The 27,728-nt window shown below is 39.6% G+C and overlaps 1 protein-coding gene across 5 annotated transcripts; it reads right to left on the bottom strand.

Annotated features, from left to right (window-relative positions):
* Positions 1–179: 179 nt before the first annotated feature.
* On the bottom strand, positions 180–27,593 carry SEPTIN5 (septin 5). Of its 5 annotated transcripts, XM_053471067.1 has the most exons (14): positions 27,467–27,588; positions 27,336–27,346; positions 15,168–15,242; positions 8,542–8,638; positions 7,280–7,366; positions 6,261–6,384; positions 6,041–6,175; positions 5,528–5,645; positions 5,037–5,138; positions 4,596–4,692; positions 3,461–3,596; positions 2,656–2,685; positions 1,580–1,682; positions 180–769 (listed from the first exon to the last, which is right to left on the bottom strand). In XM_053471067.1, exons 1-14 carry the CDS (start codon positions 27,507–27,509, stop codon positions 713–715), a joined length of 1,215 nt encoding a protein of 404 aa, XP_053327042.1. In that variant the 5' UTR covers positions 27,510–27,588; the 3' UTR covers positions 180–712. The 5 variants fall into 5 exon arrangements, with proteins under 5 accessions (XP_053327042.1, XP_053327076.1, XP_053327050.1 ...); XM_053471101.1 differs by lacking the exon at positions 15,168–15,242 and having other exon boundaries at positions 27,467–27,593; XM_053471075.1 differs by lacking the exon at positions 2,656–2,685 and having other exon boundaries at positions 27,467–27,589.
* Positions 27,594–27,728: the final 135 nt, after the last annotated feature.

Genomic DNA, 27,728 nt, shown 5'->3' with positions numbered 1-27,728 from the left:
CTAATGCCACCATTGTGGGACCCTTCACACTGACCTGTCCCTGTCTGCCCCTTGAGGCACTACCTCCTTCCTTGTGTACAGTAATAATTAGTGGGTTACTCGTAGAGTAACACTTACTGTGAGTAAACATCGAAAAACCAAAAAAAAAAATATCCTGAGTCCAACAAACTTCAACAATGTACAAATACAAAATAGCACAAGCTTTTCTTATAGCAAGGTAAAGCGCGCAGGAACAAAACAAATATTTCAGCTCTCACCCTGTACATAAAACTCCTTCTACTTTAAGGACAGACCTTGGTGAAAGAAAGATGATATTTTTTGTTAAAAATCAATATTTAAGAGTTTGTGGTTTGGAACAGAATAAGCTCTTATTTTCATCACGTCGTGGAGTTGTCCTGCTTGTTTCCCAAAATTCTTCTTACTTATTCATGTTTTGTTTCTACAGGTCCTTTTAAGATGAAAACCATATTGTGTTGGGGGGGGGTTAAGCCTTATTGTGAAGTGCTTGGCTCCATTACAGTGAGATGTTAGAAGAGGAATGGGAGAGGTCGGTATACATAGGGAGGAGTTCATATTGGACGGGTGCTTAGAACAATAAATAATATACAGAGATGAGTCCAAAGATATCACGTCCATCTCAGTACTGGTCCTAGTGGTGACGGATTTTGGGGCGTGGGAACCGTGAAGGGTAAGTGCCGTTGTGATATGATGCTCACTGCTCTTGTATCTGTTGCTGCATTTTCTGCAACATTTCCTGCATCCGCCTCAGCTGTGGAAAGAAGAAATATATACTTAAGAGATAAGATAAGGAGGAAAAAAGAAACACTTATTATGCTAACAAAATAGAACAGTAACAACATCATTAAATTGATGCTCCATTGGCCCCAGCAAAGTACTTTGTAAGTACTTTAATATGCATTTGTTTTCTGAAAGAAAATTTAAAGATTCAAAAACCTTTATGAGATGACGCAGCGCATCCACCTCTGTGTGCTCCCCCAATAGAAGGCTGGCTCAATTCTAAAGACTTTTTAGTGCAACATTAACATATAACATAAAGAGAGAATGACTATATACTATATACATCTTTAGATATCATTATTTGGATTGTATCATATAATTTACAATAAAAAAAATGACTAACTAGAAAAATCTTTTAATTAATCTATAAAATCTACTGAAAAACCCTGCTTAATATATTGCAACAAGTAGAGTTTTGCTATTTCAAAACCATTTTTTGCTATCTTTGAATCTGTCCAATCCAATTTACCCCATCAAACCATATATTTTTGAAAACTAGACACCCCAGGGTATTTCAAATGCTAGTTTCCATGCACTAATTCTACCACCAGTAGATCACTTTCTTCACCCGTTTACAGTCATGACGTGCCAGGCACATCAAATGTCATTAACTGTCGTTTTTCGTGATGTGCCAGGCACGTCAATTATAGTCAAGGGGTTAAATACAGGCACACATTTGTTTCTATCTGCTAGAGATATGTCTACTGCTGGCATAAAGAAAAAAGAGAAAAAACAGCTGGGGCTTGTCGAGTGTTGAGTTTGTGAACCAAATAACACTCACCTCTTCATCCTTCATTTTTATCAGTTTCTCTGTCTCGGCGTCAGGTGTTGGCAATGGCAGAATCGGGATTGGGCTCTCTATCCTGTTATCCTGAGTTAGCTTGCTGTAAATGAGACAGACCAAGATCTTATCATTATTAATTTACAATACAAATTATATTTAAGTTTTGGGAAGAAGCTGAAGCGTATCAATAATATTCTGTGCGTATGGCCATTGTCTTATCAGGAAAATGCATCTGACCCATAAACGTATATACATAGACATCCGTGCTCACATACACTTATACATAGACACTGATGCTCACACATTCATTCCCTTCCGCACCCCTTTACCCTTTCTGTGCCTTACGGCCGAGTGCTCTCACACCTAAGCCTACTGACCTTGATAATACCTAGTGACATTAGGGAGTTGAAATATTCAATTCTCATGTAACCACCCCCCCCCCTTTAGTGAACAGATCAGCTTTTAGAAGAATTCCTAGATGAAAATATCAGCACAGTTGCTTATCTCCAGGACCAGGATAAGAAATAACCATACACAACACAAAAGCTAGACCTCTGGAGACTCACATCTTGTACAATCATTTGTGATACTAGTAGATTTGTTATATTGGTAGATTTATTTGGCTTTTTGATTGGAGGGCAATTGTTTTGAGAAGTGCTACTTCTCTATCTCTAAAAAAAATTGTAACCCTGGACTAGCAAATGGAAATCAGATTAGATGATTTTATAGGTTACTTGTATACCTTCATTTATTGATTGGTTTTAAAAAATCTTAAAAAAGAAAGAGTGTATAAAATCTTTGTTATGAGGCAAACAGTCGTGGATTTCCTTGACTCGAGAATAGAATTATAAATGTAATAATTGGGAAGCTTTTACTTAGTATATGACGGAGTGACACTTTTACATTTAGAAATAAACATTGTGTGAGGGATAGGAGTAAAGATTGTGTTAGAGGACTACACATCCAGAGGTGCATGTGGCGGCCATGGGTGATTCTATTATCATTTCCCAGTTCCAAATGTAATAGGCATGACTTTTCACACTATTGGTATTTAGCTTAGAGATGACCCTAACCTTGGTGCAGTGTTCTGTATTTCTTCGTTCCTTTAAAAAGACAAAAAAGTGACAAGTATCATCACTCAGTTACAAAGAATTATTACAAAGAATAACTATCTAGGATAGGAAGGGTTAATAGTATTAGTGCTGGGGTATTAGTAACTTTGTGTCGATGTAACATTACTTTGGAAGAGGCAACGTTGTGAATGGGATTTACCCTTGGACCTTAGCACTGGAAGAAGTAAATTATTTATTTTGTGGTGATATTACCCCTGAAACACTGAATATTTAGTTTCTGTAGATTTCCTGTTGATTAAATTCCTGTTGATGCTGTCTGCTTCCGAAGGCATTTAAAAAGTGCATCTGAACATTTAATAAAGAGTTTTGGCCCTACTTATTCTTTGTAGTATAAAAATTACTTTTCTACTAATTAATACTGAAATAATGTCAGCAAAATATGTTGTTTTTTTCATCTTTTATTAACATTTTTCCATTTGATGATGCTTGTAAATGACATGAATTATTATTAGTAACAGTGATTATTGTTTGGTTTGGTGACTAGAGAACATGGTTTATTAGTAAATATGGTTATTATCAGGATCAGTTTGTTTTGGTGTTTATTAGTGCATGTGATTACTAGAAAATTAGCCTTGCGATATATTAGTCAAGCTGGTTATGGAGAAACAAGCAAGAGGCAGGTGTTAGGCAAGCATTCCACACATTTTCCTACCTGTTGAATGATAAGGTATATTTCCACAAGGTTGATTTTCTTGGTACCTTAAGAAAAGCGAGTATAATAGTGCAGCAATGTTAAGGCACTAACCTGGTCATCTGCTGGATACATTGCGCTCTGTAGTTTTCATAATGTACATCACACGTGACATCCTTCAAGTCGTGCATGTGTGTCCTGATCAGCATGTTCCTCAGTTTCACAAAATCACAATGAGACTGGTTCTCCACTGCGTACAGACAGGGAACACTAATGAGTGTCAACACCAACCACTGGCGCAACTTACAGCCAGCAAAAGCGGTGCACATTACTACTGGATTTGGAGTGAATTTGGTAAGAGTGTGAACCAAAATTATGACGGGTAGGCGGTGGTAGGTTTCTTGTAAAAAGACATAGCTAGCTCTGCAAAATGCACAGATAAAAGAGGGAAATTCAAAGATTTAACTATATATATATATATATATATATATATATATATATATATATTTATATATATATGTATATTGCGCGGGTCCTTTTCTTGCAGGAAAGTTTCCAGGGATTAAACTCTTTATCTCCCAGCAACTTACTCAAAACTCATTGGTCTATGAGCAGAGTTGACAACAAAAATGGCAGAATAATTAGGAAGGAATGTTTTGTATTAAAATAAGGTGGATATGCTAGCAAGGTTACCCCTTGAGAAGGTAACCTTGAGAAGTTTTATGGGGAGTCATATTGAAGGGGGTCTCTGGCAAGGGGGATAGAGGAGCAGCTATCGCCTGGTCTGCTCTAATTTGAAAATTTGGCCACTACAAAACGCTTGTTCTTTTTTTAAATGTCTTCAACATCATAGGGTAAATGTGTATTGTGCATTGCCTTTTTTTTCAAGCCTCTATATTTACTGGGTCACTGGTCCAGGCTAGCCCCCGGACTGCCAAGTCGCTAGTCCTCCTCTCCTGAAGGCTGACAGAACCTTGACAAACCACACTGACAATAAGTTAAATACACCAAAAGCCACACGAATACCCATTAAAAAGAATCATTATTTAAAGAATGCCACTCTACAGAGAAAGAAAGATATTTTAAAAGTCACTCAGCAGGTATAATAGAACCTAGTGTAGTTTTACTGTTTTAGGAGTTCTAGACAATTTCATGGTTTTAATATTTAAATTGCCTTATTTATTTCAAATGCAGATATTTTGTTAATGAAGTAAGAAGAGGAAAATTCTTTGTTTCACTGAAAACTCACCTTCCACAATGCCCCATGGGTATAGACGACCTCGTACCCTTTGACCTTTGGCTTCTACTACTGTGTTACTACCAATGACTGCAAAAGGGGCACTCTCCTGCAGCACAGAAAGAGAGTGTAGGTAAAATCCACAGCAAGTCAGACAGGACCTCAAAAGACTCTTTCCCCTGATTTAAAGAGTTTGCAGGAAAGTGCCAAGATTTACCAATAGATGAAATGCCACTGAATAAAAAACTCTTTGTAAATTATTTAAAGGACACATACAGTCATATGTCTGAGGATCAATAAAGGTTGATTAATCCTTGTTTAGACCTGGAGCCATATACGAGTGATTGAACAAAACATCCACTGTGTTCGAGGTAGTTAGCGGCAATGGATAAAGGACACACACAGTACATACTGATAAGGCAGAGCACATGGATTACTTGGAACTGTGTATACCTTTAGCTCTCTGTCCTGTTGCTTGAAGTCATCATCTTCATCAGAGTCACACTCTGGGAACTGATACACCTTAATTCCAAATTTTTCTATCTCTTCTCTGATCTGAAGAGACGGGCAAAAGGGGCATGGAGGGGGGAAACAAACATATGCTTATAAAAGAGAAATGGGGCAAGTGTGTGGCAGGGGATGCAAAGACGAATAAAACAGATCAAATGGAAGTAATAAAAATACTATTAAAAAAAAAACTTAATGTTGCTGACTAAGCAAAGACAAGCCTCCAGTTTCTTGAAGCTACAACTCCCGCAAGCATCTGCTGGCCATAGAGATGGTAAGTGGCTAGTGGAGGTATATGGAAATGTAATGTAACAGCATATGGAGATCTCTATTGTGTTTTTATTAACTATACGTTTATGGTGCACAGGCTGGAAGGCGACTGAGGGTGACATGAAAAGATTGGCAGTGAAAATAAGGTTATATCCTGGAAGACTCACCCGCTCCTTCAGTTTGCGTATTTCACTTGGTATCAGGCAGTCAGCCTTGGCAATCAGAGGAACAATGTTCACCTTCTCATGTAGAGCTTTCATAAATGCCACATCCACAGGCCGGAGCCTATAACAGACAACAAATGACCAGATGTGACCAGATGCAAGTACAGGGAGGAACAATACACATATAGCATAAGTGGCTTATGAAGTTTATTAGGCCCCTGATGTATTGTCTTGGTTTTGAGTTACATTTACATACATAAGTGTATTTGTTTGTGGGTTGTGGGGCATTTATTGTTGTTTGTTAAAATACATGCAAAAACTGTTTATTTTTAGAATATAGGGCACTAGGAATCTTGAGTTTGTTCTAGGAATCTTAGTACAGTTGGGAGACTCCTTGCTGGGCAAGCAAACCTACACATGGACCTAGCACTGCTGTAGAAGTCACTAATGGCCTCATGCAGTAGAAAGACATAGCAGAGATAACACATTTTGCATGGCAGAATTTGTATCTCTCACCCATGTCCAAAAGGTGGTATGAAGTACAAGCAGCAATGCACCCTGTTATCTTGGATGTTTTTCCGGTTCAGTCCACTCTCATCGCGGAAATACTGTTCAAACTGCTGGTCTATGTAGTCAGTAATGGGCTTCCAGCTGGGGTGAAAGGAACAGTGTTTTCGTTGCATTGCATTAATACCACTCATAAAGTATATATGCAGGACACCACAACTTGGCTTACCACTCAGTGTTATTGACTGCATCTCCAAACCCTGGCGTGTCTACTATGGTCAGCTTCAATTTCACTCCCTTCTCCTCTATGTCTACTGTATGTTTTAGGATTTCCACCGTCTGACTAATTCTTTCTAAGATGGGACAAATGGAACATTAGACAAGCGACAACATCAGCCCGATATCTGTGCTAAATAGACCCCTTTAAATATTCACTCTAATATCATTACGTGCCAAAACCTTTTCATATAGAGCCACTAGTGCATGAAGCAATCAGTAATATAATAATATTATAGAAATATGGGATACAAACAGGGGTGCAGGTTTTGAGAATTTATGAAGGCAAATATATACAGTCAAAATAATGACAAAAATAGTGGAAACTGATTGAAAAAAAAATTATAAATACCAAAGGGTATATTACGCTTTTCACCAGTCCCAACTAGTCCTGTCCATGTAAAGCCAGATCATATTATCACATCATTCTAGGTTGTTTTTTTTTCTATAACATGAACCATATGATGCAATATAGGAACTCATAAATCAGTCGCTATTACAGAAAATGCATACAAAAATATTCCCATGATCTCACTCATTCATAAAAATGTCAAGATATTGTATTAAAGCTAAATTATTCTGAATAATTGCTGTAGCCTTTTATATAGATAATGTTTATATATGCATATCCTCTAGCTTGGGGCCCTCCTTACCCCTTATGTTATATACTACTTGTTATGCCCTGTTTTCCATTGTACAGCATTGGAGAATATGATGGCGCTATATAAAACAATAAATAATAATATATATGTATGTATTAAATATATGCATAATTTAAATATATAGACATATAAGCAGGTAAAGTCCTTGATTTATGGATAATTTGTGGATAATTTAACATAATATATACCAGGACAGGAACTAGTAAACGAGAAAAACAAATATAAGTGGTAGGATGGCATTTAGTAACTCTGCTTTAACTTTTGTGATTCACATTCTGATATGCATAAAAGAGGAGGGGAAATCATATACCTTCTGCATTGAGTAACTTCCTCTCTTTGTAGAGATCTGTTAGAAACAGACTGTTGACTAACGTAGATTTTCCTAGGCCAGATTCTCCTGAGATAGAACATAAATCGTATTAATTGACAAAAATCATAGTATTTTTCAAAGTACATATATATATATACTTGTTCTTCTTTACGTTGAAGATAGTTCTTAATGACCTTGGCTGTATGTTTGGGTCATTATCATGCTGCAGTCAATCAGATGCCTCCTTGATGGTAATAACGATGGATAAGTATCTGCTTGCAGTTCTCTACATTCAGGAGACCATTAATTCTGACCAAATCCCCAACTCCATAAACAGAAACGCTAAAGAAACTCCACCATGCTTCACTGTTGCCGATAACCACTCGGTCTTGTACCGCTCTCCAGCCCTTCGGTGAACAAACTGCCTTCCGCTACAGACAAACATTTAAAATTTTGTCCACCTGCTGCCATTTTTCTGCATCCCAGTTCCTGTGCTTTTGTGAATAGTTGAGTCACTTGGCCTTGTTTCTACATCGGACTTTTTCCGACACTAGATGATTGTAACAGGGTCCCACTGTTTTCTGCCAATGCTCAGCCGATCACAATGCTGACACTGCTGGACATCTTCCGATGGCAAAGGGAAGTAAGTATGAAGTGTCTTTCATCTTCTGCGCTTTCCTTGGCCGACCACCATGTCTATGGTCTTCAACTTTGCCTGTTTCTTTGTGTCTCTTTAAAAGATCTAGCACAGAACATCCAGAAACCCCTATCTGCCTTGACATTCCTGCCTGGGATATAACTTGTTGATGCAGTATAACTGCCTTGCGTAATTATACTGCATCAACAAGTTAACAATGACTTTTGACAGTAAACTGTCTTCAGAAACCTCACCTTGTTAGTGAGTTTTGTTGTTCCTCAACCAGTTTTGTTCCTCCTACACAGCTGTTGATTATTAGCATCTGTTTGGTATAATTGTGTAATCATGATAAATGCCTAAAAAATCTCTGACTTTGTGCAAGGAAGAAGACTTGATGATGTTTTGGCACACCAAATATTGATTTGATTTAGATTTTTCTTCTTTTCGCTGCTTTGCATTTTGTTAAATGATAAAAATAAACTTTACTATTTTTGAAAGCATTCTTACTTTGCATTTTTGTTCACAACTGCTTTAAACTTTTGTATGGCACTGTATGTATACATTCGTCTCATTCATTAACACAATCCCAACCTCTTTTACAATGACTTGTTACTATTTCTCTCACCAGCAACCATAAGAGTAAAGTCGAATCCCTTCTTCACAGACTTTCGGTGAACTTGATTAGGTAATGTAGCAAATCCAACATATTGCTTCTCTTGATCCTGTCAGGGAAACACAAGGAGAAAGTAACAGGATGATACCAAGTACAGATATAACCAAGACAGTACAGTAAAAGTGTATTGTTATAAACCCATAATCACATATTTCCTGACCTAGAAAAAGACAATGCGATGAGATGAGATTTAACAGTAATATTCTTCATATTTATCATGTTTAGTTGGGTGACCTTACATACAGACACAACAATCATCACTTCCTGCATATATAGCTAATCCTGCTTTGTTTTGCAGGAATTTCAGTGATTAGCAAATGAATTGTACAAATGTTATTACAACTTACCACTTTTATTTATCAGACATCTGTTATAAAAATACATCCCACCTAAAACTATCCCTCTAATAAAATAATTTCCGGAACAAAATTCCTTCCAACCCTTCCCATCAATTTTTAACTGTCTCATCACACGACACCCTACCCCTCTTTTAGTGTTCGAGGTTTAGCCACTCATTACAATGACAAGATTGATACAAACAGGTTCCTTTCTTCTCCAAAACTGCGTAATCCAAGCACCACAGAATTTATATATGAGACAGGGGTTGACTGACCTGTCAGCAACGGCTCTCCCAAAACCAACCCTGTATACAGAAACCCACTTGAGGTCTAGATCTCCTGTGACAAGTTAGAGGAAGCACAGACCTCATGCTCCCCTGGTAACCACTTACCCATACCAGAGAAGTAAATCACTCAAGCAGTTATGAGCTCATACCTAGCAGACCGTGGGTTTGCAAGCAGTGTCTTTGAGGCCAGATGTATGATCTGTCAATCTGAGGTTGTCTCACAATAGATTTACTATATCAAATGTAAATTGTTGCAATAGTAATACTTATTTAATATAGAGATGACTGTTCTGCTTGACTGTACTGCGTCTGCATTAATAATGGGCAATCAAAGAGCCTAATATAGGGCTGATTGGAAGTGGTGTTTTTTTACAAAACAAATTTTGGTCACTTTAAGCTATCATCCCTAGAGGGATGCAGGGTCCATAGCCGTGCCATATGTTTACTAGATGGTTGCAATAGTGTTTAGTTGATATCCATTCACCACAACTTGAGCAAAACACTGATTTAAGTATTTTCCTCAGAGTGAAGCGGCCTTCATAAATGTGGCCCTTATGAGTGGGACAACCCTGGTCCCAAGGCCTGCTTTGACAACTCTGGGACACTTCAAATATAACTTTGAATATTTATCAAGGTTTCCATGGCTTGATATATATTGTGATACTTGTTTTTTTTCCTCAACAGGCTGTCCTTCATGTAGCCAGTGTTACTTTTTATTAGATACATTTTCTGCACCAAGGATTGTATTATATATTTGTTGATCTCCCCCCAGAGATAGATTTTTTTGTTAATTGTATCATTTAGTCAGTCCTGTCCAAACATACTGATATATAGTTATGATTCTGCGAGCAACATTACCAATTAGCTTAAGGTAATCCCTGGGAAAAATACACCATCGCTTTGTTTTTTTTTATACTGCAACTAAATAATGAGTATCTAAGATTCCTTTTTATTACCAGCCGTATAAAGTAGGGTATTCCTAAGCTGCGCGTGTACAACTACAGAGTGGTGGAGTGGCAACTTTGAGCCGTGGGGGCCAAATGTTGTGAAATAGTACAGAAAGCCCAAAACACAAGAAAAATGCACAGAATTTGTAAAAGAAACATGGAAATGGCCTTGTAAAAAAAAAAAAAAAAAAAAAAAAAAACTGGTGGTGATCCATTGTCTCCAAATCACAGAAGTGAAGGGCACTATGCCACACTTCCAGCCCTTTCATGAAACACATTTGTTCCCACCAGCTACATCAAGTCCCCTGATTATATCTTGGACAACGCTCCATGTAAAGTCTCACCGGCAAGAGTGCCCAGCAAAATTACAAGCATTGTTAGCTACGACTCTTTTATAGGCTTAATGTTCAATCTGCGGGCTATCCCGTGCAATTTATCCTCTGCCATTTTCCCTTGTCATTTCTATATAACTGAAGAGGAACATGCAAATCATCTTCGTCTTTAGTTCCTAAGCAAACCATTTAGCATAAAAGTTGTTAGGAGGAATCCACAGCAGCTGGAGACCCTCTCATTCTATACAGTCTGTATCTCTTGCTGCTTCCCCTTCTTCCTGGCTTTTGCCTCCATTGCTAGATCACCCCTCCCCTCTTGGTTATTTGTTAACCCTGCATAGTGTCACTGTACTATGTAAACCTTTGTCCTCTCTAAGAGGTCTCATTAAGTGTAATGTCTCACTAGGTGTCATCTCAACTTAGTGCTCAGAGCCAGGAGGAAATGCAGGAAGCAAAATAACACAAAACAACATTCTATCAAAATTTTTATATAAAATTAGAATTCAATGGAAGGCTGTTTACGTTTCCCCTTCCTGTCTCCTACATCTCCCTCCGACACCCCCTGTCCCGCTTCTTACCTTTAGTTTCATAGGGTACGTTCTCTGGGTCAGAGTAGTAGGAGACAGCAGTCTCTCAGCCAAAAGTTCCTGAATTATGATGGCATCCATACCCACAAGCAACGGCTGTTAGCACAGGAGTAGACTCACCAAACACACACACACACATATCCCTCCCCTTCCCACAGTTGACCACATCCATATATCTGTCTGTGTGTGTGTGTGTGTGTGTGTGTGTGTGAATGTGTGCCGGAGTATGTTTTACTGCCCTCCCCGGCCACTACTCTGGAATTTCCTGTAGTTCCCCCTTGGAAAGAAATCTCAGTTTATATGAGAGGGATAATCAGAGAGATAGAGTGAGTAGGAAGGAAGTCATTAACCCCGTGCAGCCTGATGTGCCAGCCACAGTCCGCTTCTGAAAGAGTTAATTTTTTTACAATAGAAGAAAGGTATGCTATATTTTACTATAACTCAGTGACAATCACGCATACAATTTTGCATATATAACTTTCCGGTGTGGGCCTATAATAATGAATAACAAAACCCTCATGATAAGAATTCTGGATGTTTGCTTTAACTTACTGTATAGGCAAAAAAACAAGCGGTGTGCGGGGCCCAGAAATGTTTTTTTTTCTTGAGACCCACCACTGCCATGCTGAGCATGAGCAAATACTTGGGTCCCAAAAGAAGGGAACTTTACAGAAATGATCTTGTGTTGCCACGATGGTAATTTTAGATTCAGCATTATTAATGATTGATATATGTGACGTTACTAGTCTGATAATAAATATTGCTTAATAGATATACTTGAGCTGTGGGTTGAAAATGCATTATTTACAAAACCCTCTGACAGGCCTGTGGGAAAGGCAATTATTTCAGGAAAACACCATTTTGGTCGCAGTAACAAAGCCACAGACACAGCTGCTCTGGTACACAGCTATATCAGGGAAATGCTATTTTTAAGACAGTTGGCAATTTGTAATCCTCATTCATAAAATTCCACCGCCATTTAGAACCAAGTCACATACACATAGTACAGCTATTAACTGCACAGTCTCAGATTGGAGCTCCAGAGCTTCCAAAAACAATAGGCCTAGATACGTCCATGTTTAAATACAGAGTGGCAAGTTCACATCACATTTAGCAACACTGTAGATAAAGGAAAACCTTGCAGCATTCAGCTTTGTCATAAGTCCATGGCTGGATTATTGTACATGAGATAAATGTACCAGCAATTCAGTATCTTCCATTCCATAGATTAGAATGTTGCCATGGATTTTTTTATCTGTTGCCATGGATCTTTTTATCAATCCCAGCAGAATTATGTTGATTCTAGATATTGGAAAGACCAGCATCCGAAAGAAACAACATATTAATTAAAGGGGGACAGCTGAGATAATACCATAATTGATACATTACACAATTTTATCACGCACTTTATCTTCATGTCCCACTATTCCCCATTGAAGCAGGTAGCTCCCTCTGTTCTACTGTCATTATGTTAGTACCTTTAGTGTAAGAGATTGGTGACGACTCTGTAGTGCCTCTGTAAAGCTGTTTCCAGAAATATTTTAGGGAGCGGCACTAATTAAAAATGTGCGGTGCTGCAGGAAGATGGCAGCTCTTACATACAGAGCTAGACAACATAATTTAGTTCATGCTAAAGTAAAAAATGAATTCAAAATCAATTAGCATTATAAAACAATAAGGAATATTCTGAAATCTGACAGGTCTCTGTAACCATCTGGTAAATGCATCCCCCACCTTTATCACATAATGTTTTACTTGCTAAGTGGAATGGCTAATTCAATGTAATTAGGATGGTCACGGAAGCCATTTTTTCCAGGACAGGTATGCATTTCACATGTTGCTGACCATCGCACATAAAGTGTTACCTTGCAGTACATTGGATATATAACATATATAGTACATACAGAACACACATCCCATTATCATAAGCCGTAAATCATAAGCCGTAATATCTAGTTGGTCCGCTTTGTGCTTATAACAACCTCCACTCTTCATGGAATGCTTGCCTCAAGATTTTGGAGTGTGTCTGTGGGAATTTGTGCCGATTCACTTGAAAGAGCATTTGTGAAGTCAGCCACTGATGTAGGATAAGAAGGTCTGGATCACAATCGGCATTACAATTCATCCCATAAGTGTTTAGTCGGGTTGAAGTCAGGGCTCTGTGCAGGCCACTCGATTTCCTCCGCACTAAACTTGTCGAACCTTGTCTTTATGGACCTTGCTTGGTGAACTGGGGCACAGTCATGCTGGAACAGGAAAGGACCTTCCCCAAAATGGTGCCACAACATTGGAAGCACAGCGTTGTGCAAATTGTTGTAGCATTAATATTACCCTCTATTGGAACTATTGGGCCTAGCACAAACCCTGAAAAACCAGACCATTATCCCTCCAACAGACTTTTCAGTAGGAGCTGTGCATTCTGGTAAGTAGTGTTCTTCTGGCATCAGCCAAACCCAGATTCATCCATCAGACTTCCAAATAGCGAAGTGTGATTCAGCACTCCAGAGAACGTGTTTACACTGCTCCAGAGTCCACTCACGATATGGTTTTCACCACTCTAGCCAGCGCTTGTCATTGCTCATAGTGATCTTTGGATTGTGTGAAGCTGCTTGGCCATGGAAATCCTTTTAATGAAGCTCCCGAGGCACAGTGCTTGTGCTGCTGTTGTTTCCAGAAGTAGTTTGAAACTGTACCAAGTGATGCTACAGAGGACAGTAGATATTTATGCACTTATGTGCTTCAGCACTCTATTTGTGTGAGTGTGTGTCGCCCACCATTTTGTGGCTGAGATGTTGTTACTCCTAGACAATTCCACTTCACAATAATAGCCCTTGCAGTGAATAGACGCAAATCTGGCAGGGCCATGAACAGGGCAGAACTTTCACAAACAGGGCATGAACAGGGCAGAACTTTCACAAACTGGTTTGTGGCTATGATACTGTCACGTTTGAAGTCATTAAGCTCTTCAGTACAACCAATTCTACTGCCAACGTTTATCTACAGAGGTTGCTGCCGATGAGCTTGATTTTATACACCTGTTAGCAATGGATGTGGCTTAAACATCGAAACTTAATAATTAGGAGGGGTGTCCCAATACTTTTGGTCATGTGGTGTATGTTAACATGGAAGTAGTAGTCAGTATATTAAGTGTACACCAGGGGGCAGCAAAGGCTTGAACAACAAACAACTGAATGTACAGCTATGTTTCAAAACCTACTATTTAAAGATTAGAGGACAAATATAAAAAAAAACATTTTCTTTCCCCTAACCATGCAGAGTGTTACTGTGTGAAACATTCTGCAGAGACATTTTGCCCTGTCTTGTTTTGATTGATGGCACATGAGCCTATTTTATCAGGTTAAGCTTCTATTGTCAAAAATGGGTCGTGGTAGGGTTCAATCCTGCCAGACTTTGAGTCACACAGTAGATTGAGACCAGGTCTCGAAACGTAAACACCACTTCTCTTATGCCTCGATAAAAGAATATGACTGCACACTGAATTTCTGAACATCCAGGGATATTTGTATCATAAAAAAACCGAGATAGAACTGCATTAAAATATACTGTATATCATAGTAAAGAAAGAGGCTTAAGACCATACATTTGGCGCTTAAATGGCATTCTTGCTAGGTTTTATCAATATCGGCCTTTATACAATGCAACCAAAAAGCATCAGTGATCAGGAGACCTCCTTCCTGAATGCAATTAGAGAGCTTTGCATGAAGGATAAGGACAATGGAAATCATGGTCTTGGTACCTTCTGAACTTGAGTTTTCATGCATTTTAAAAATTAAAATAACTTTAAAATTGTTGAAATCCATATGTACTTAATATTCTTGTTGAACTAAATAAAACATACAGTGCAATATTGACAGGTCAGCAACTAAGTGGGGGAAGGGTGCAGGTGAGAGTTGTGAATGTCATGCTGAAAAGGGAGTGAAGGCCATGTGTTGGTTTATAAGGTGCAATATTACACACAGGGTAGGGGGGACAAGCAGGAGAGGAAATCTATTTTAATGATAAGGTATCAGTCTGGGTCTGTCTACTGACCCCGTGTTATAGGGGCAGGGGAGAGAGGTCTTCTTACCGTTGTGAGAGACTGAGGGCGGCTCTCATGGGAGCCCAATGTCAAACCAGTTCTGAAACCATCATACCCCGCTGTCTGTAAGAGATCAAAGGTACAGGGGTTTCAAAGACTAAATTGGGAAATTAGGCACCATCTGACAGTAGGTGGCTTCGGTCTCAGGTAGAATATCAAGCTGTGGAGTAATGCATTGGTTAGTAACACAAGCTAGAACTGACCTCTGAATAATACATTTGACAGCACAATGTAGAATAAAAAAGATGAGCTAAGAGAACACAATCATAATTAAAGTAACAATGAATAAGTTTTTTTTTAAGTATCCATAGATGTCATGTTCCCTTCTGAATTTGCAGGACCAATAACCCATCTCGTTGATTCTCGGTAGCACCTTAGTTTGGTTCACTTAATCCCTAAAAAAGGCCTGACTGCATTTTTTTATCCAGTTGCACTGGAGGAAAATGACAGTACTGCTCAAACCAATTCATAACCTTTGTAAGGTTTCACCTGAATGCCCTAGGGTTAAACAGGACTATTACCATGTGGGAATCAGCCCAATTGTTACTGGGGCAAGAGTGGATACCACCCTTACCTTAGGCATCTGGGCACACCCTTGAACAAGAAGCTGATGTCACCTCTAAAGCAGAAGTCACTTACAAATGTATGAGCGTTGTGGGACTAACGTGCCAAAAGCAATATACAAGATGCCTGCAGAGACAACACATCATACAAAGGCCACGGAATTAAGACTATTAGCATCAGCGCCTCCCTCTCACACTGGCTTTAAAGATACATCCAGTATAACATTTTCTGCAATCAAAATCCAAGGCCTAGAAAATCACAGCTATTCAGCAGGCAATACTGTCCCCTGGAGAGACAGGGAGTTTTCAGTGGTTTACTATAAGCATACCTGGGAACTTTCTACCTCCGGCTACCCGGAGCCCCCTTGCGGGATCCAGGTAGGAGGTCCCGCTTATAAACTTGCGGGCTCAGGCGGTCTTGCTAGGGCTGCGGGCGGGAGCAGGCGGTCAGGCACTGTACCTGCTGGTCCCGGTAATCCCGCGTAGTCCCGCAAGGCTGCCTTCTCGCTGCTCCATTACAGTGTCTCCTATCTTGCTCCGCCCAGGAACAAGGCGGAGTCACGTGATGTGATGCCACTTCCAATTATGTTAGGGATATTAATGAGACAAAATAAACCGCAGAGAATTGGAATTTTAAGATCCTGACACCATATTTCACTCTTGGAGTTACTTTGAGTTCTAACCTAAAGTGATATTCTTTCCATTCAATTTCTTGCCACTGAACCTGGATTAATTTCTACAAGGACCAGTTGGATCACAGCAACAAGTGGTGGTAAATATAATCGTTTTATTATTCTGAATAGAGATGAATTTTGTCTTCTTCATATAGAATTCCCTGTTTCTGGGAAATAATATATGGCATTATTGTATATGGCGGCTTGTGAGACTGCAGCTTATAACCCGTGATAATAACAATAATGAAAAGGTATTTTTACCTGTAGATGAAGTTTGACATTATTTGCATCTATTAGGAACTTCACTAAATACTCTTAGACATTATTAAATTATTTTAATTTGTCATATTAGTTGAACTAATATATAAGAGAGATAGTGATATTTTTATTACTGCCCTGATTATTATCAATTTTTGGTTGCTGAGTGGAATGGAAATTAATTGTGTGTTAGACTCATAAAGTACCAATTCATATTGATAACTATCGATAATATACTGTTTTTCAATTGATTCAATTTTTATATGTTTTAAGAACTTTGTGTTTTATATCATGCACTGTGTGACCCATATACAGATTTTATAAATTGTATTTACAATAAATATTTTTGATTGACTATCTTGGTGATCTATATCTGATTTGAATTATAATTTTCGGCGATCTGAAAGGATTTAGGATCGGAGATAAAATATAGGGTATCTCCTTAAATTAATCTTGTGGATGTGGTACCACAATGATTGGTAGCGTCGTTATTTTGCGTATGTGATAAAATATTGGTTTTGCCTATTTTGTCTCATTAATATCCCTAACATAATTGGAGGCACTGCTGAGAACATCAGTGGGAGGGGTCAGATGACATCAGTGGGAGGTGCCGCTGACATCGCAGGACACACGCTATTTCTAATGGGGAAGTGGGCCAGGTGACCCGGAGTCTCCAGGCAAAACCCAGAGAGTTCCCAGGTATGACTATATGTTCTGTGACTATAAGGTTAAAAATTACAATTTTAATGTAAGGTTATAATTATTTGTAAGAAGGATCTGACAATTATACATAACTATGCAGTATTTTAAAAACAGAAATGCTAATAGCAAAAGGCAAATTCTGGCCTAGGCCAAATAGGCCTAGTGTGGCAGCAGCCAGTAATGTATTCTGGCCTAGGCTGAGTAAGGCTGATGGTTCAGAGGTTCAGCAGTCACTCTGCTGCAAAACTGTGGGCAGAATGCTCATTTGGGAGATTAGGATCCCTGGTGTGTTGCTACTCAATGGGCCGATTACAAAAAGGTCTCAGTTCTTCCCAACCAGCCCATTTACACCAAGAAGAACTGTGCCAAGACAGTTGCCAGTCTTCCCAGGAGTGGATGTCCCAGCAAATTCTCCCCAAGGTCGTGCTATGCTCAAAGAAATTGCAAAAACCCTAAGAGTTACATCTCACACTCTACAGGCCTCAGTTGGCATGTTAAATGTTAAAGTTAATGACAATACAATTAGAAAAATACTGAACAAGTACGGTTTGTTTGGAATGGTTGCCCGGGGAAACCCTCTCCTCTCTAAAAGGAAAGCTTAGGTTTACAACCTTGCTTCTGAACAAACCACACAACTTCTAGAACAATGAATATTGGGCAGACGAGACCCAAAGTGGAGAACTTTGGCCCTAATACACAGCTCCAAGTTTGACGAAAACCAAACACAGCATATCAGCACAAACACCTCATACCAACTCTCAAGCATGGTAGTGGAACGGTGATGATGGCTTGTTTTGCAGCCACAAGACCTGGGAATCTTGCAGTTATTGAGTCGACCATGAACTCCTGTATACCAAAGTAAGGCCAAATGCAAGGCTGTTTGTCTGACAGCTAAAGCTTGGCTCGAGACTGGGTCATGCAATAGGACAATGATCCCAAGCACACCAGAAAACCTACAACAGAATTGCTGAGAAAGAAAAGAATCAAGGTGTTGCAATGGCCAGGTCAAAGTCCAGACCTCAACCTGAAATGCTGTGGTGGGACCTTAAGAGAGCTGTGCATAAACAAATGCCTTCAAACCTCAATGAACTGAAGCAACGTTGTAAAGAAGAGTGGGCCAAAACCCCCTACACAATGATGTGAGAGACTTCAAGTTATTGCTGCTAAAGGTGGTTCTGCAAGCTATTGAATCATAAGGTGTACTTACTTTTTCACACATGGCTTCTCCATTTTGGCTTTGGTATTGTTAAATAAATCATGACACTATGTAATATGCCATGTGTTGTTGTTCATCTGAGGTGGTATTTACCTGATTTTCAAACCTGCTAAGGAACATTTGATTGTTATTAGAAACGTGATATGTAAAACCATAGAATTCAAAGTAGGTGTACTTTCTTTTTCACATGACTGTACCCTAATATATGGGTTTTATAAAACGATAAGGGCTTCCCTAAAAAGAAAGAATTCAAGAAATAAGTGTTTTGGCAACCAATGTAAATTTCTGGTTCTATAAAGGGTTGGGGGCAGTGGGTGACTAGCACAGCATGTGAAAGGACAGTTGTGTGTACTGACACATAGAAACACAATGCAGCCTCAGAGCATGGCCCAGGTGCTGTGAGATGTGCTAATGCATGTGCAGCCTTGTGAGAGAAGGCAGTCATTCATGCAGCCACCTCTGGGGTGAAATCCTGGCAGGCAAACACTGCTGCACCTCAAATGAACATTGTTATCTCATGAGGCTAAGAGAGCTGTGAGGAGAATAAGTATGTGGTGGAAATTCTGCAGAAGGCTTTCTCACTAATTGTACAAAAACACGTAAAAGAGAGATACAGCCGATAAGAAGAAATTAGTCGACACAGTGTGTCCATTTTAGCACTTTATATTTATTATTTGGTTTACCTTACATGTCCCCAGCTCTTACCTCGGGGTCATGTAACCTTATGTGACATGACCTCCATTCCTACCTCCCCTAACAAAATAGTTCACAAAGGTTCGGTCCAACATGGACCAGCACAGTCCAGGTCAGAGGGATCCTTTGTGAACAATTCTGAACTGGCACGGGAGCCACTTGCCCCCTCGAGACCCGGGCCAGCCAGCCACTGACAAGGTGGCAGAAATAAAAATAAGACACTCACCTTTTGCATGGATGTTATAACTAATTACAAAAGTCATTAGGTTAAAGAGGTATTAACCCATTTGCACCTATGACATTCTATGCTGTCATGAAAAGTGTCTTTAAAGCCATTGTGTGCCACTACCTCCCAGTTCCCACCACTTGGAAACCAATGGAGGCTGTGTGGTGTCGTAACAGTGCCAACTGTCCCATTTGTGGCACCAAGCAGCCTTTATAGCCAGGGCTATCTTTGGACCAAATAGGGACATAAACAGAGTGACCCACTCCTATAAGATTAACCCTTTGAGCATGCGGATGTTCCCAATGATGTAGTAAGCTTTAAAGGCACATTCAAACCACTGCTGCTCCTACACTCCATGAATAATGTCAATAGAGCTCTATTTTAAAGTGGACTCAGCAACAACATTATTGCATTGTGTTAGCAAACTACTAGCAAATGTATACATTATGTTATACTTATAATAATGTGTTTGGGGTCTGAGCACAAGGTGGATATTAAATCTGATTTCAAGCATTGGACATTTTCCATCTACTCATTTAATTCCACAATCAATTTGCCAGTCTATGAGTAAAACGTAGCCATATGTTTGTTTCGCTTTTTCACTTTGTCAGTACTAAATTAGGCACTTCTAAAATCATCCCTTTTTTACATGATTCCATTGCAAGCGAACACATTTATCTCTATAGCATGTTAGATAAACATAATAAAAAGTTCCTGCTACTACATCATGTCTCTACATTAATCCCTTACCAAGTATTTCCTGTTGCTTACAATGTGCAGTACTGATGGGAACTCTTAGATGTACACTTCTACCCGGCGTATCACTCACCTCCTGCACTTACTGAAGAGGGGCTTCATTGTGTGTAAGTAAATGGAAAGGAAAAACAATTAAAACAATACTTGATAATGTTAATCCTAGAACCAGCTCAGCAAAGAATCACGAGGTGCTCAGCAATGTGAATTAATTAGTGTAGTTTTATTTCCACATGAGTGACGACGTTTCCACCCAATAGGGTTTTTCTCAAGCCATATTTGAGGGCGTTGAGTGGTAACCCTGCTCAGGCAATTAAGGTGCTGTCTGACCGTCTCCAAAGTAAAATAAGCTAAAAAAACCATCCATATATGGCGACTACAAACATACTCCACTCCATCCTGAGCTGATTTTCACACCAGGTTGACAACTTAGATCCTTTTAGAAATAGGGTTGCATATGTAGGATATACACTCACTTGGATGCTCACATGGAGGCTCACATGTGGTTCCCTGTATGTATAAGACCTTACTGTGCATCTGTTATCAAGATACATTTACATGCAAGTATCACAGTCTACATACACTTTGTACTAATGAAATTCCTAGTAAATGTACATATTCAATAGCACACAACTTTAACCAAAGACAGTTTTGGGTACAAAGTGTACACAGTGTACAAAAGTCAGAAAGGGGTTAATGAGCTGCGATTTCTCGTTTTTGTTGTATTCTTATTATGATTGTTCTTTACACGTGTCATGAGTTATTTAGCAAAAATAAAGCCAAAATGGATAAGCCATGTGTGAAAAACTAATTACACCCTTACTGCTTCCATGGGAATTAGGATGCTAAGTAGCAGACAGGCGCCGCTAGGCAAATGTCCTTGATTAATTGATCCTCCACAAGTGCGACAACCTCTATAAAAGCTGAAGTTTTAGCAGTTTGCTGGTCTGGAGCATTCAGGTGTGTGTTAAAGACATCGGTAATGATCTTATAGAAGCAATTGTTGCTGTCCATCAATCTGGGAAGTCTTACAAGGCAATTTCCAAACAATTTAAAGTCTGTCATTCTACAGTGAGAAAGATTATTCAAAAATTGAAAACATTCAAGATAGTTGCCAATCTTCCCAGAAGTGGACGTCCCAGCAAACTCACCCCAAGGTCAGACCGTCCAATGCTCAGAGAAATTGCAAAACACCCAACCTTTAACATGCTAACTGAGGCCTGTAAAGTTATCTCAGACTCTACAGGCCTCAGTTAGCATATTAAAAGTTATGACAAGCTAAAGCTTGGACAAATTTGGGTCATGCAACAGGACAATGGCCCCAAGCACACCAGCAAATCTACTGCAGAATGGCTGAAAAAGAAAAGAATCAATGTGTTGCAATGGCCCAGTACATGTCCAGACCTCAACCCAATTGAAATGTTGTGGCAGGACCCTAAGAGAGCTGTGCATAAACAAATCCCTGTAAACCTCATAAAACAATTACTTCAAGTTATTGCTACTAAAGGTGGTTCTACATGCTATTGAATCATAAGGTGTACTTAGTTTTTCCCACTTGGTTTTACCATTTTGGCTTTATTTTGTTGAATAAACTATGACATGTTCATCAGAGGTTTTATTTATTTTTATTTACCTAATTTTTAGACCTGGTAAGGAACAGATCATTGTTATTTTGTCCTGCCATATAAAACCATAGAATTCAAAGAGGGTGTACTTTCTTTTTCACATAACTGCAGCTATAAACATACATATTTACTGATCTCATCCATTAAATTATAAATCATAAAGGGACAATCCTTTTGAGCATTCCCTGCACAAAGATGATATTAATTGGTTAATTCTTGGGACATTTGACTAACTGGTTTGTGCAACTGACATGGGACTGCCCCACACCTAAAGATGGACACTTGGGGTCTATGAGTACAAAGCTGACCCTAGACCAAATGGCCGCCCAGACAAGAATACTTTTTGGTGCCTCCCCCATTTCATCCGCGCCTCCATCCTTCATTTTAGCACTGACACATGACGTCATATATCCGGCTACAGGGGTGTGATCACCCAATAAAACTCATTAAAAAAATATTTTCTTTAAGGAGCGTTTTTTTGGGGAATCTAAAGAAAAGCATTTTGCTCTGTGGAAAGTTCCATTCACCACTTAGCATACCGTCCTGTTTCTTCCACTTTAATGGGTTTCGTAGAAATTGGATATTGACTTCCCCTTATCCACCACAAGGAATGCATCACAATATGAATAAATAACACTTAAGTGTTTGGCTTTAATTTATTTTGCGTCTTCAAAGCATAATGTATTTAAGAAATGTGGTTACCAGCAATTAGTGGGTGTGATCCAAAATGTATTGAAGAGTTAGGAATGCTTAGCACAGATAAAATTGTTAAAATAATGACTTCTACCTGGGAACGAAAGGAAAGGTGACTAGAAAATGGTAACTACCACAGATGCCATAGCCATGCTTTGCTTTAAGGACTGTTACAGATCCTTATGTGCATTTTTACACCCTCTCTGTAAAATACCAGTAAGAACGCAACCTTAAATAGCTTACAATAATACACAGGTATACATGGGAAGCTGGTATGATGAGAGATAGATGGGATGGAGCAAAATGGAGAACCTATAGAAGAATATGAATAAAATGCGTTGCCCCTGCCTGGAAAAAAGAGAAATGTGAATCAGCGCTTCTCTCTGAGGCTCTGGGGCAAACCCGGAGAGTTATCAGATATGTTCATATGTTTAAACAGGGTGTGATCTCTTTTTAAACAGGGCTGTTCTCTTTTTTTTACCAGGCAGTCAAACAGTTAAGGCCAGTTCAGCATGTGTACATCTAAATACTCTGGAATGTACACCTATGTGTAACAAGAACAATGGTACGCTAATATCGTGGAATAACAAATGTATGTATATACAATCTCTAAATGGACAGGAAATCCTACTGTTTTGTAACTCTAGAAAGCATACAAAAATGTAAAACCCTGTAAGATAATTGCAAAAAGTTTCCTGTGGCCAAATGGATTACATGATTGAACAGGATGGTATGGCGCTCACTGAGCTAGATGGCATCTCTCTCCAAATTATTTCTTTAAGATGGTAAGTAGATCCAACCTTTAAAGGGCCAACCATGACCTGTTTTCACGTTGCTTCTCTGATACCTCTTTTTCTGTAAGATAAGCCCTGCTTTACTGTTTTTATTCAGCGTCAGTATCCTGATGTACCTAAGCATGTATATGTGTAGAGCAGGCATTTATTCATTCATTCATTCATTCTGTATGTATTTTCCTTTTGCCCCATCCATGCCATAAACAAACTAGCCTCCTAGGCATGCTAGGATGCCAGTTTATACATAAGAGGGGCATGATTACAATAACATAGCTAGGGGCCAGCAGGAGCATCTCTCCCTTAACCCCAAAATGCATTGTTTTCAATGGGTTTAGGGACTGCCCATTGTCCTTAAGTGGTACAAGTTTACGACTATATATGCACTGCATGTAGTTAAGACAATGTATCCGCATATCTACGTAACTTTAATGTACTAGTAGCAAACGTTCTTTCCAAAGGCCAAACACAGCTGGTCTGAAGGACCATGTCTGCTGCTGCTCAGGTTTTTCAATGATATCGATCAAGATAATTAAGGGGACACTTGTTTCATTCTGAAAATCAATATTCTCTTTTTTGATCAGTTGGCGCTTGCACCGTTGGGAGTGCTGGCATTACTCCGTGTGACTGTTGGTCCATGCAAATATTGTAAAATCTTTCAACATGAAGAGCTCAGTGTATGATATATTTTTTTACAGGGGTGGGGGTAACACCATTTATTGTCAATGCAAAGTTCTTCATGTGGACTATTTTCAACTTCATTTTAAAAGCTACAGTGAGTTAGTTGTTTTGGAATGTGGTTTGACAAACCTGTTATAGTAGATGAGTATCGCTAACTGGGTGTATATGACAGTGGAGTGTAGCCATGTGTGTCTTTAACACTGGGTTTAATATGGGTTACTTTTTAATTAGCAGGGCAATGTCTATGTTGATGTGGGTCATGGTAACATTAGTGTGTCAACGCAGGTGGCTATCCCACAATGTTTAGTGAGAAGAGTATACAAAGAAAACTGATACTTCCTGAGAACATGTCATAAACGATAATTTTACCTTACAACTAATAAATCTCTGTCCCAAAGATAAAAATCTCATACAGGCTGTGTATTCCAGCGCTCCCTGTACATGCCCCAGCATAGCCTTTTCCTAACTAGGTGTTACCCAGCGGCACGCAAAGTGTCACAGTGAGACACACACAGAGAAGCTATTAAAAGGCCAGACAATCAGGAGCTCCAACCCACCAAAGACTGAGAAGGCATAACCATTTCCCAAATGCAACGCTGTCTAGAGTTAAAAACACAGCATTTGAAAGCAGGAACTCCATATACAGATATTACAGCGCCACTAAATTGAAACAGAAATATATATATAGACTATATGACCAAAAGTATTGGGACACCTCTCCTAATTATTAAGTTTAGGTGTTTCCACCACACCCATTGCTAACAAGTGTATAAAATCAAGCACACAGGCAGCCATGTCCATAGACAAACATTGGCAGTACAGAAGAGCTCGGTGACTTTAAATTTATCACATCGTCATATGACGCCACCTTTGCCACTAATCGAGTCATAAAAAATTCTGCCTTCCTATGTGCCCTGGTCTACTGTAAGTGGTATTATTGTGAAGTGGAAGCTTCTAGGAGTAACAACAGTTCAGCCACGAAGTGGTAGATAACAAAGGCTGCTGAGCTGCTGAGCCACAGAATGAGTAATGTAGCATCACTCACTACAGAGTTCCAAACTACCTCTGGAAGCAACATCACCACAAGCACTGTGCGTCTCAAGCTTTGTGAAATGGGTTTCCATGGCCAACAGCTGCACACAAGCTTAACCCCACTGAACACCTTTGGGAGGCATTAGAATGTCGATTGCAAGCCAGGCTTTCTATTACAACATCAGTTCTTGACATCTCAAAAGTTGCTTTTGCTCATTGGGCACAAATTCCCATAGACATATTCCCAAAATCCTGTGGAAGGCCTTCCAAGAAGGAGTAGAGGCTGTTATGCCCATGGTTTTGAAATGGGATGTCCAACTGGTTCATATAGGTATAATGGTCAGGTGTCCACATGCTTTTGGTCAATAGTGTATACATAATATAATCTGATGTAAGGTGTGAATAAACCTCAGTGGTACACAGAGGCACAGTGGCAAGGACATGTTCCTTGTATAATTATAAGCAGTAGGATATCATGCAATCCAGGGGCCTGTAGAACCCATTATTCTGTTACTTTGAGCTCCTACTCAAGTTTCTACTTCTGTACATAAAGCATGAAAATCTCTTCCCATGGTCCAAACTAAATCCAAGCTCATTTCACAACATTATATCACCCAATATCACCCAAAGCCAACTCTGGACCACCGAAGAGCAGTGACTCCAAGAGATGATTATAATGAGGAAAGGTATGTAATAAGATGCCTGGCACCAATGAGAATGTCTTTTACCAATGTGCAGATTAACCAGAGCAAGCAGCCCAAGTTCTATTAAATTGTTTACATTCTTCCATGTTAAGCAGGACTGCTGGAAGTAGTAACCCCTTCAGGTTTAGGTATATATTGCTACATGGGACAAACTGTTTATTTTTGAGCACATATCTAGCTTTTGTAGCACTTGGGGATTAACCATAACCAAGAACAATATTTACATATGCATTGTATTTTGCCACAAATGTATCTCTTTTCCCATTTGACACAATACCACAGGGATATTAAAGAAGTAATATGGATTCCCCCTAACAAGGCACTCATTGACTGGCTGGACAGGTCCCCAATTGCTGCGCCCACACGAAAAAACAAGGTATAGAAATGATCAATTTGCTAAAAGGGGTTTAGTCCCCTTTGTTTTGATCATATCTATTATATAGATACCTGTGGGGCCCAAATTATTGCAAATAATGAATACGGTGATAATCCAGCGCCTACACCTCACACTAGCAGGACTGAACACCTATACGTTTTCCTCTTCCGCACACAAAACAACAACTGTGAAACAATACAAATAGTAATAAAGGATTTGTTCAACCTATCTAATATAGTATAGTAGCACAGTATTAGGATACAAAGTGGTTTAGCGTCATAATTATAACCCGGACTACTATATAGCACATTTAATATTTGGTAAACAACACATGTACAGCGCTATGGAATATGAAGGCACTATATACACCAAATAGATAATAGTAAATGGAGCTGAACATGAGCATGGTGTCCCATGTACAGTAAACAATAAGGGATTTCAGAGCTACAGTTAAAGCATTGCCCACTGCTTAGGTTTCCATGGAGATTGCTCCATATGTGACACTAAGATTTGCAGCAGACCCGGCCTTATGAGAAGGATGTCTACCTGCTGTGCGTTCATCATCATCGGAATGTGACAGTCCTTTTTAGACTAATTCCTCATTTGTGTGTGAAGTCTTACGGATTACACGTCATCGTTTTAAGGCAACGAAAGGGTTGAGCTCTGACGTAGGATGCCAGCTTCCCCTCTGTCTGCTGCAATACGTTATTTGAAATATGCCATAAAACCTCGGAATGAGGTCACGCCACCCGCAGCATGGACCCAGCGATGTTTTTCGTTCTATACGAGCTGTGTTGCTGGTGCTGAATCGCCCCAACCCAAATACGCGATCGTGGTAGGCATTCATCAATAGGCACATCCGATGAATGGAATTCGAATCTTAGAATAACACGATCAGTAAACGAATAGAATCTACACCGAATTAAAAGGGCTCCCTTATAATCATCCCTACATATTATTAGAGGGCCACCAACCCGTGGCTGATGCATATGGTGAACGAAGGGTTAAGCTAGGTACCTGGTATAAATAACACAGTCACTTGTAAAACCTACAGAATGTTATTATAGCGCTAGTGGGGGATTAACCCCATGCATCCCAGGTCACGCAAGACCCTAGCACCTCATTCCAGCAAATTCCACACAGAATAAAATCACAGAGGGAATTCTTACCTCCTTCTCGTCTGTGGGGGTCCCAGGAGGCCGCAAGAGATACAGCAGGAGGGGAGAGAGGAAACAGACAGGTCAAGGATCTGATCACACGGAGTCCCCCCTCACAACCCCCCCCGGGCCGTCCAGCTCACCTGTCTTGAGCAGTTTGCTCTTGTACCTGATATTGGTGCTCATGGTGCACGGTGTGAGTGAGTGATGCAGTGAGTGCGCTCTTTGTGCTTGCTCCGGGTGCTACTCCCTTACAATAGACTCCCAGGGATGGGGAGACCAAGCTGCTGCTGCATTACTGAGCCCACGGATATCAGCCATTGGCTGAATGCGGTCCGACCTACAGCATTCAGCCAATCAGAAAGAGCGGGAGCACGGAGCGGGTCCGCCTCCTACTGTCTGCTT

The sequence above is a fragment of the Spea bombifrons genome, chromosome 1, assembly GCF_027358695.1.
Source record: "Spea bombifrons isolate aSpeBom1 chromosome 1, aSpeBom1.2.pri, whole genome shotgun sequence".
Taxonomy (NCBI): domain Eukaryota; kingdom Metazoa; phylum Chordata; class Amphibia; order Anura; family Pelobatidae; genus Spea; species Spea bombifrons.
Note: the sequence above shows the minus strand (reverse complement) of the source record. Positions and strands in the feature narration are given on the sequence as shown.

Bases quoted from the DNA above. Each gene is read 5' to 3' on its own strand.
- SEPTIN5 (XM_053471067.1), bottom strand. From the start codon at position 27,509: ATGAGCACCAATATCAGGTACAAGAGCAAACTGCTCAAGACAG. The intron at 2,686-3,460 runs GTTAGTGCCTTA...GTCTTTTTAAAG, and splicing joins TGTATCCAGCAGATGACCAG to GAACGAAGAAATACAGAACA. The intron at 1,683-2,655 runs GTTAGGGTCATC...TCTCATTTACAG, and splicing joins ATACAGAACACTGCACCAAG to CAAGCTAACTCAGGATAACA.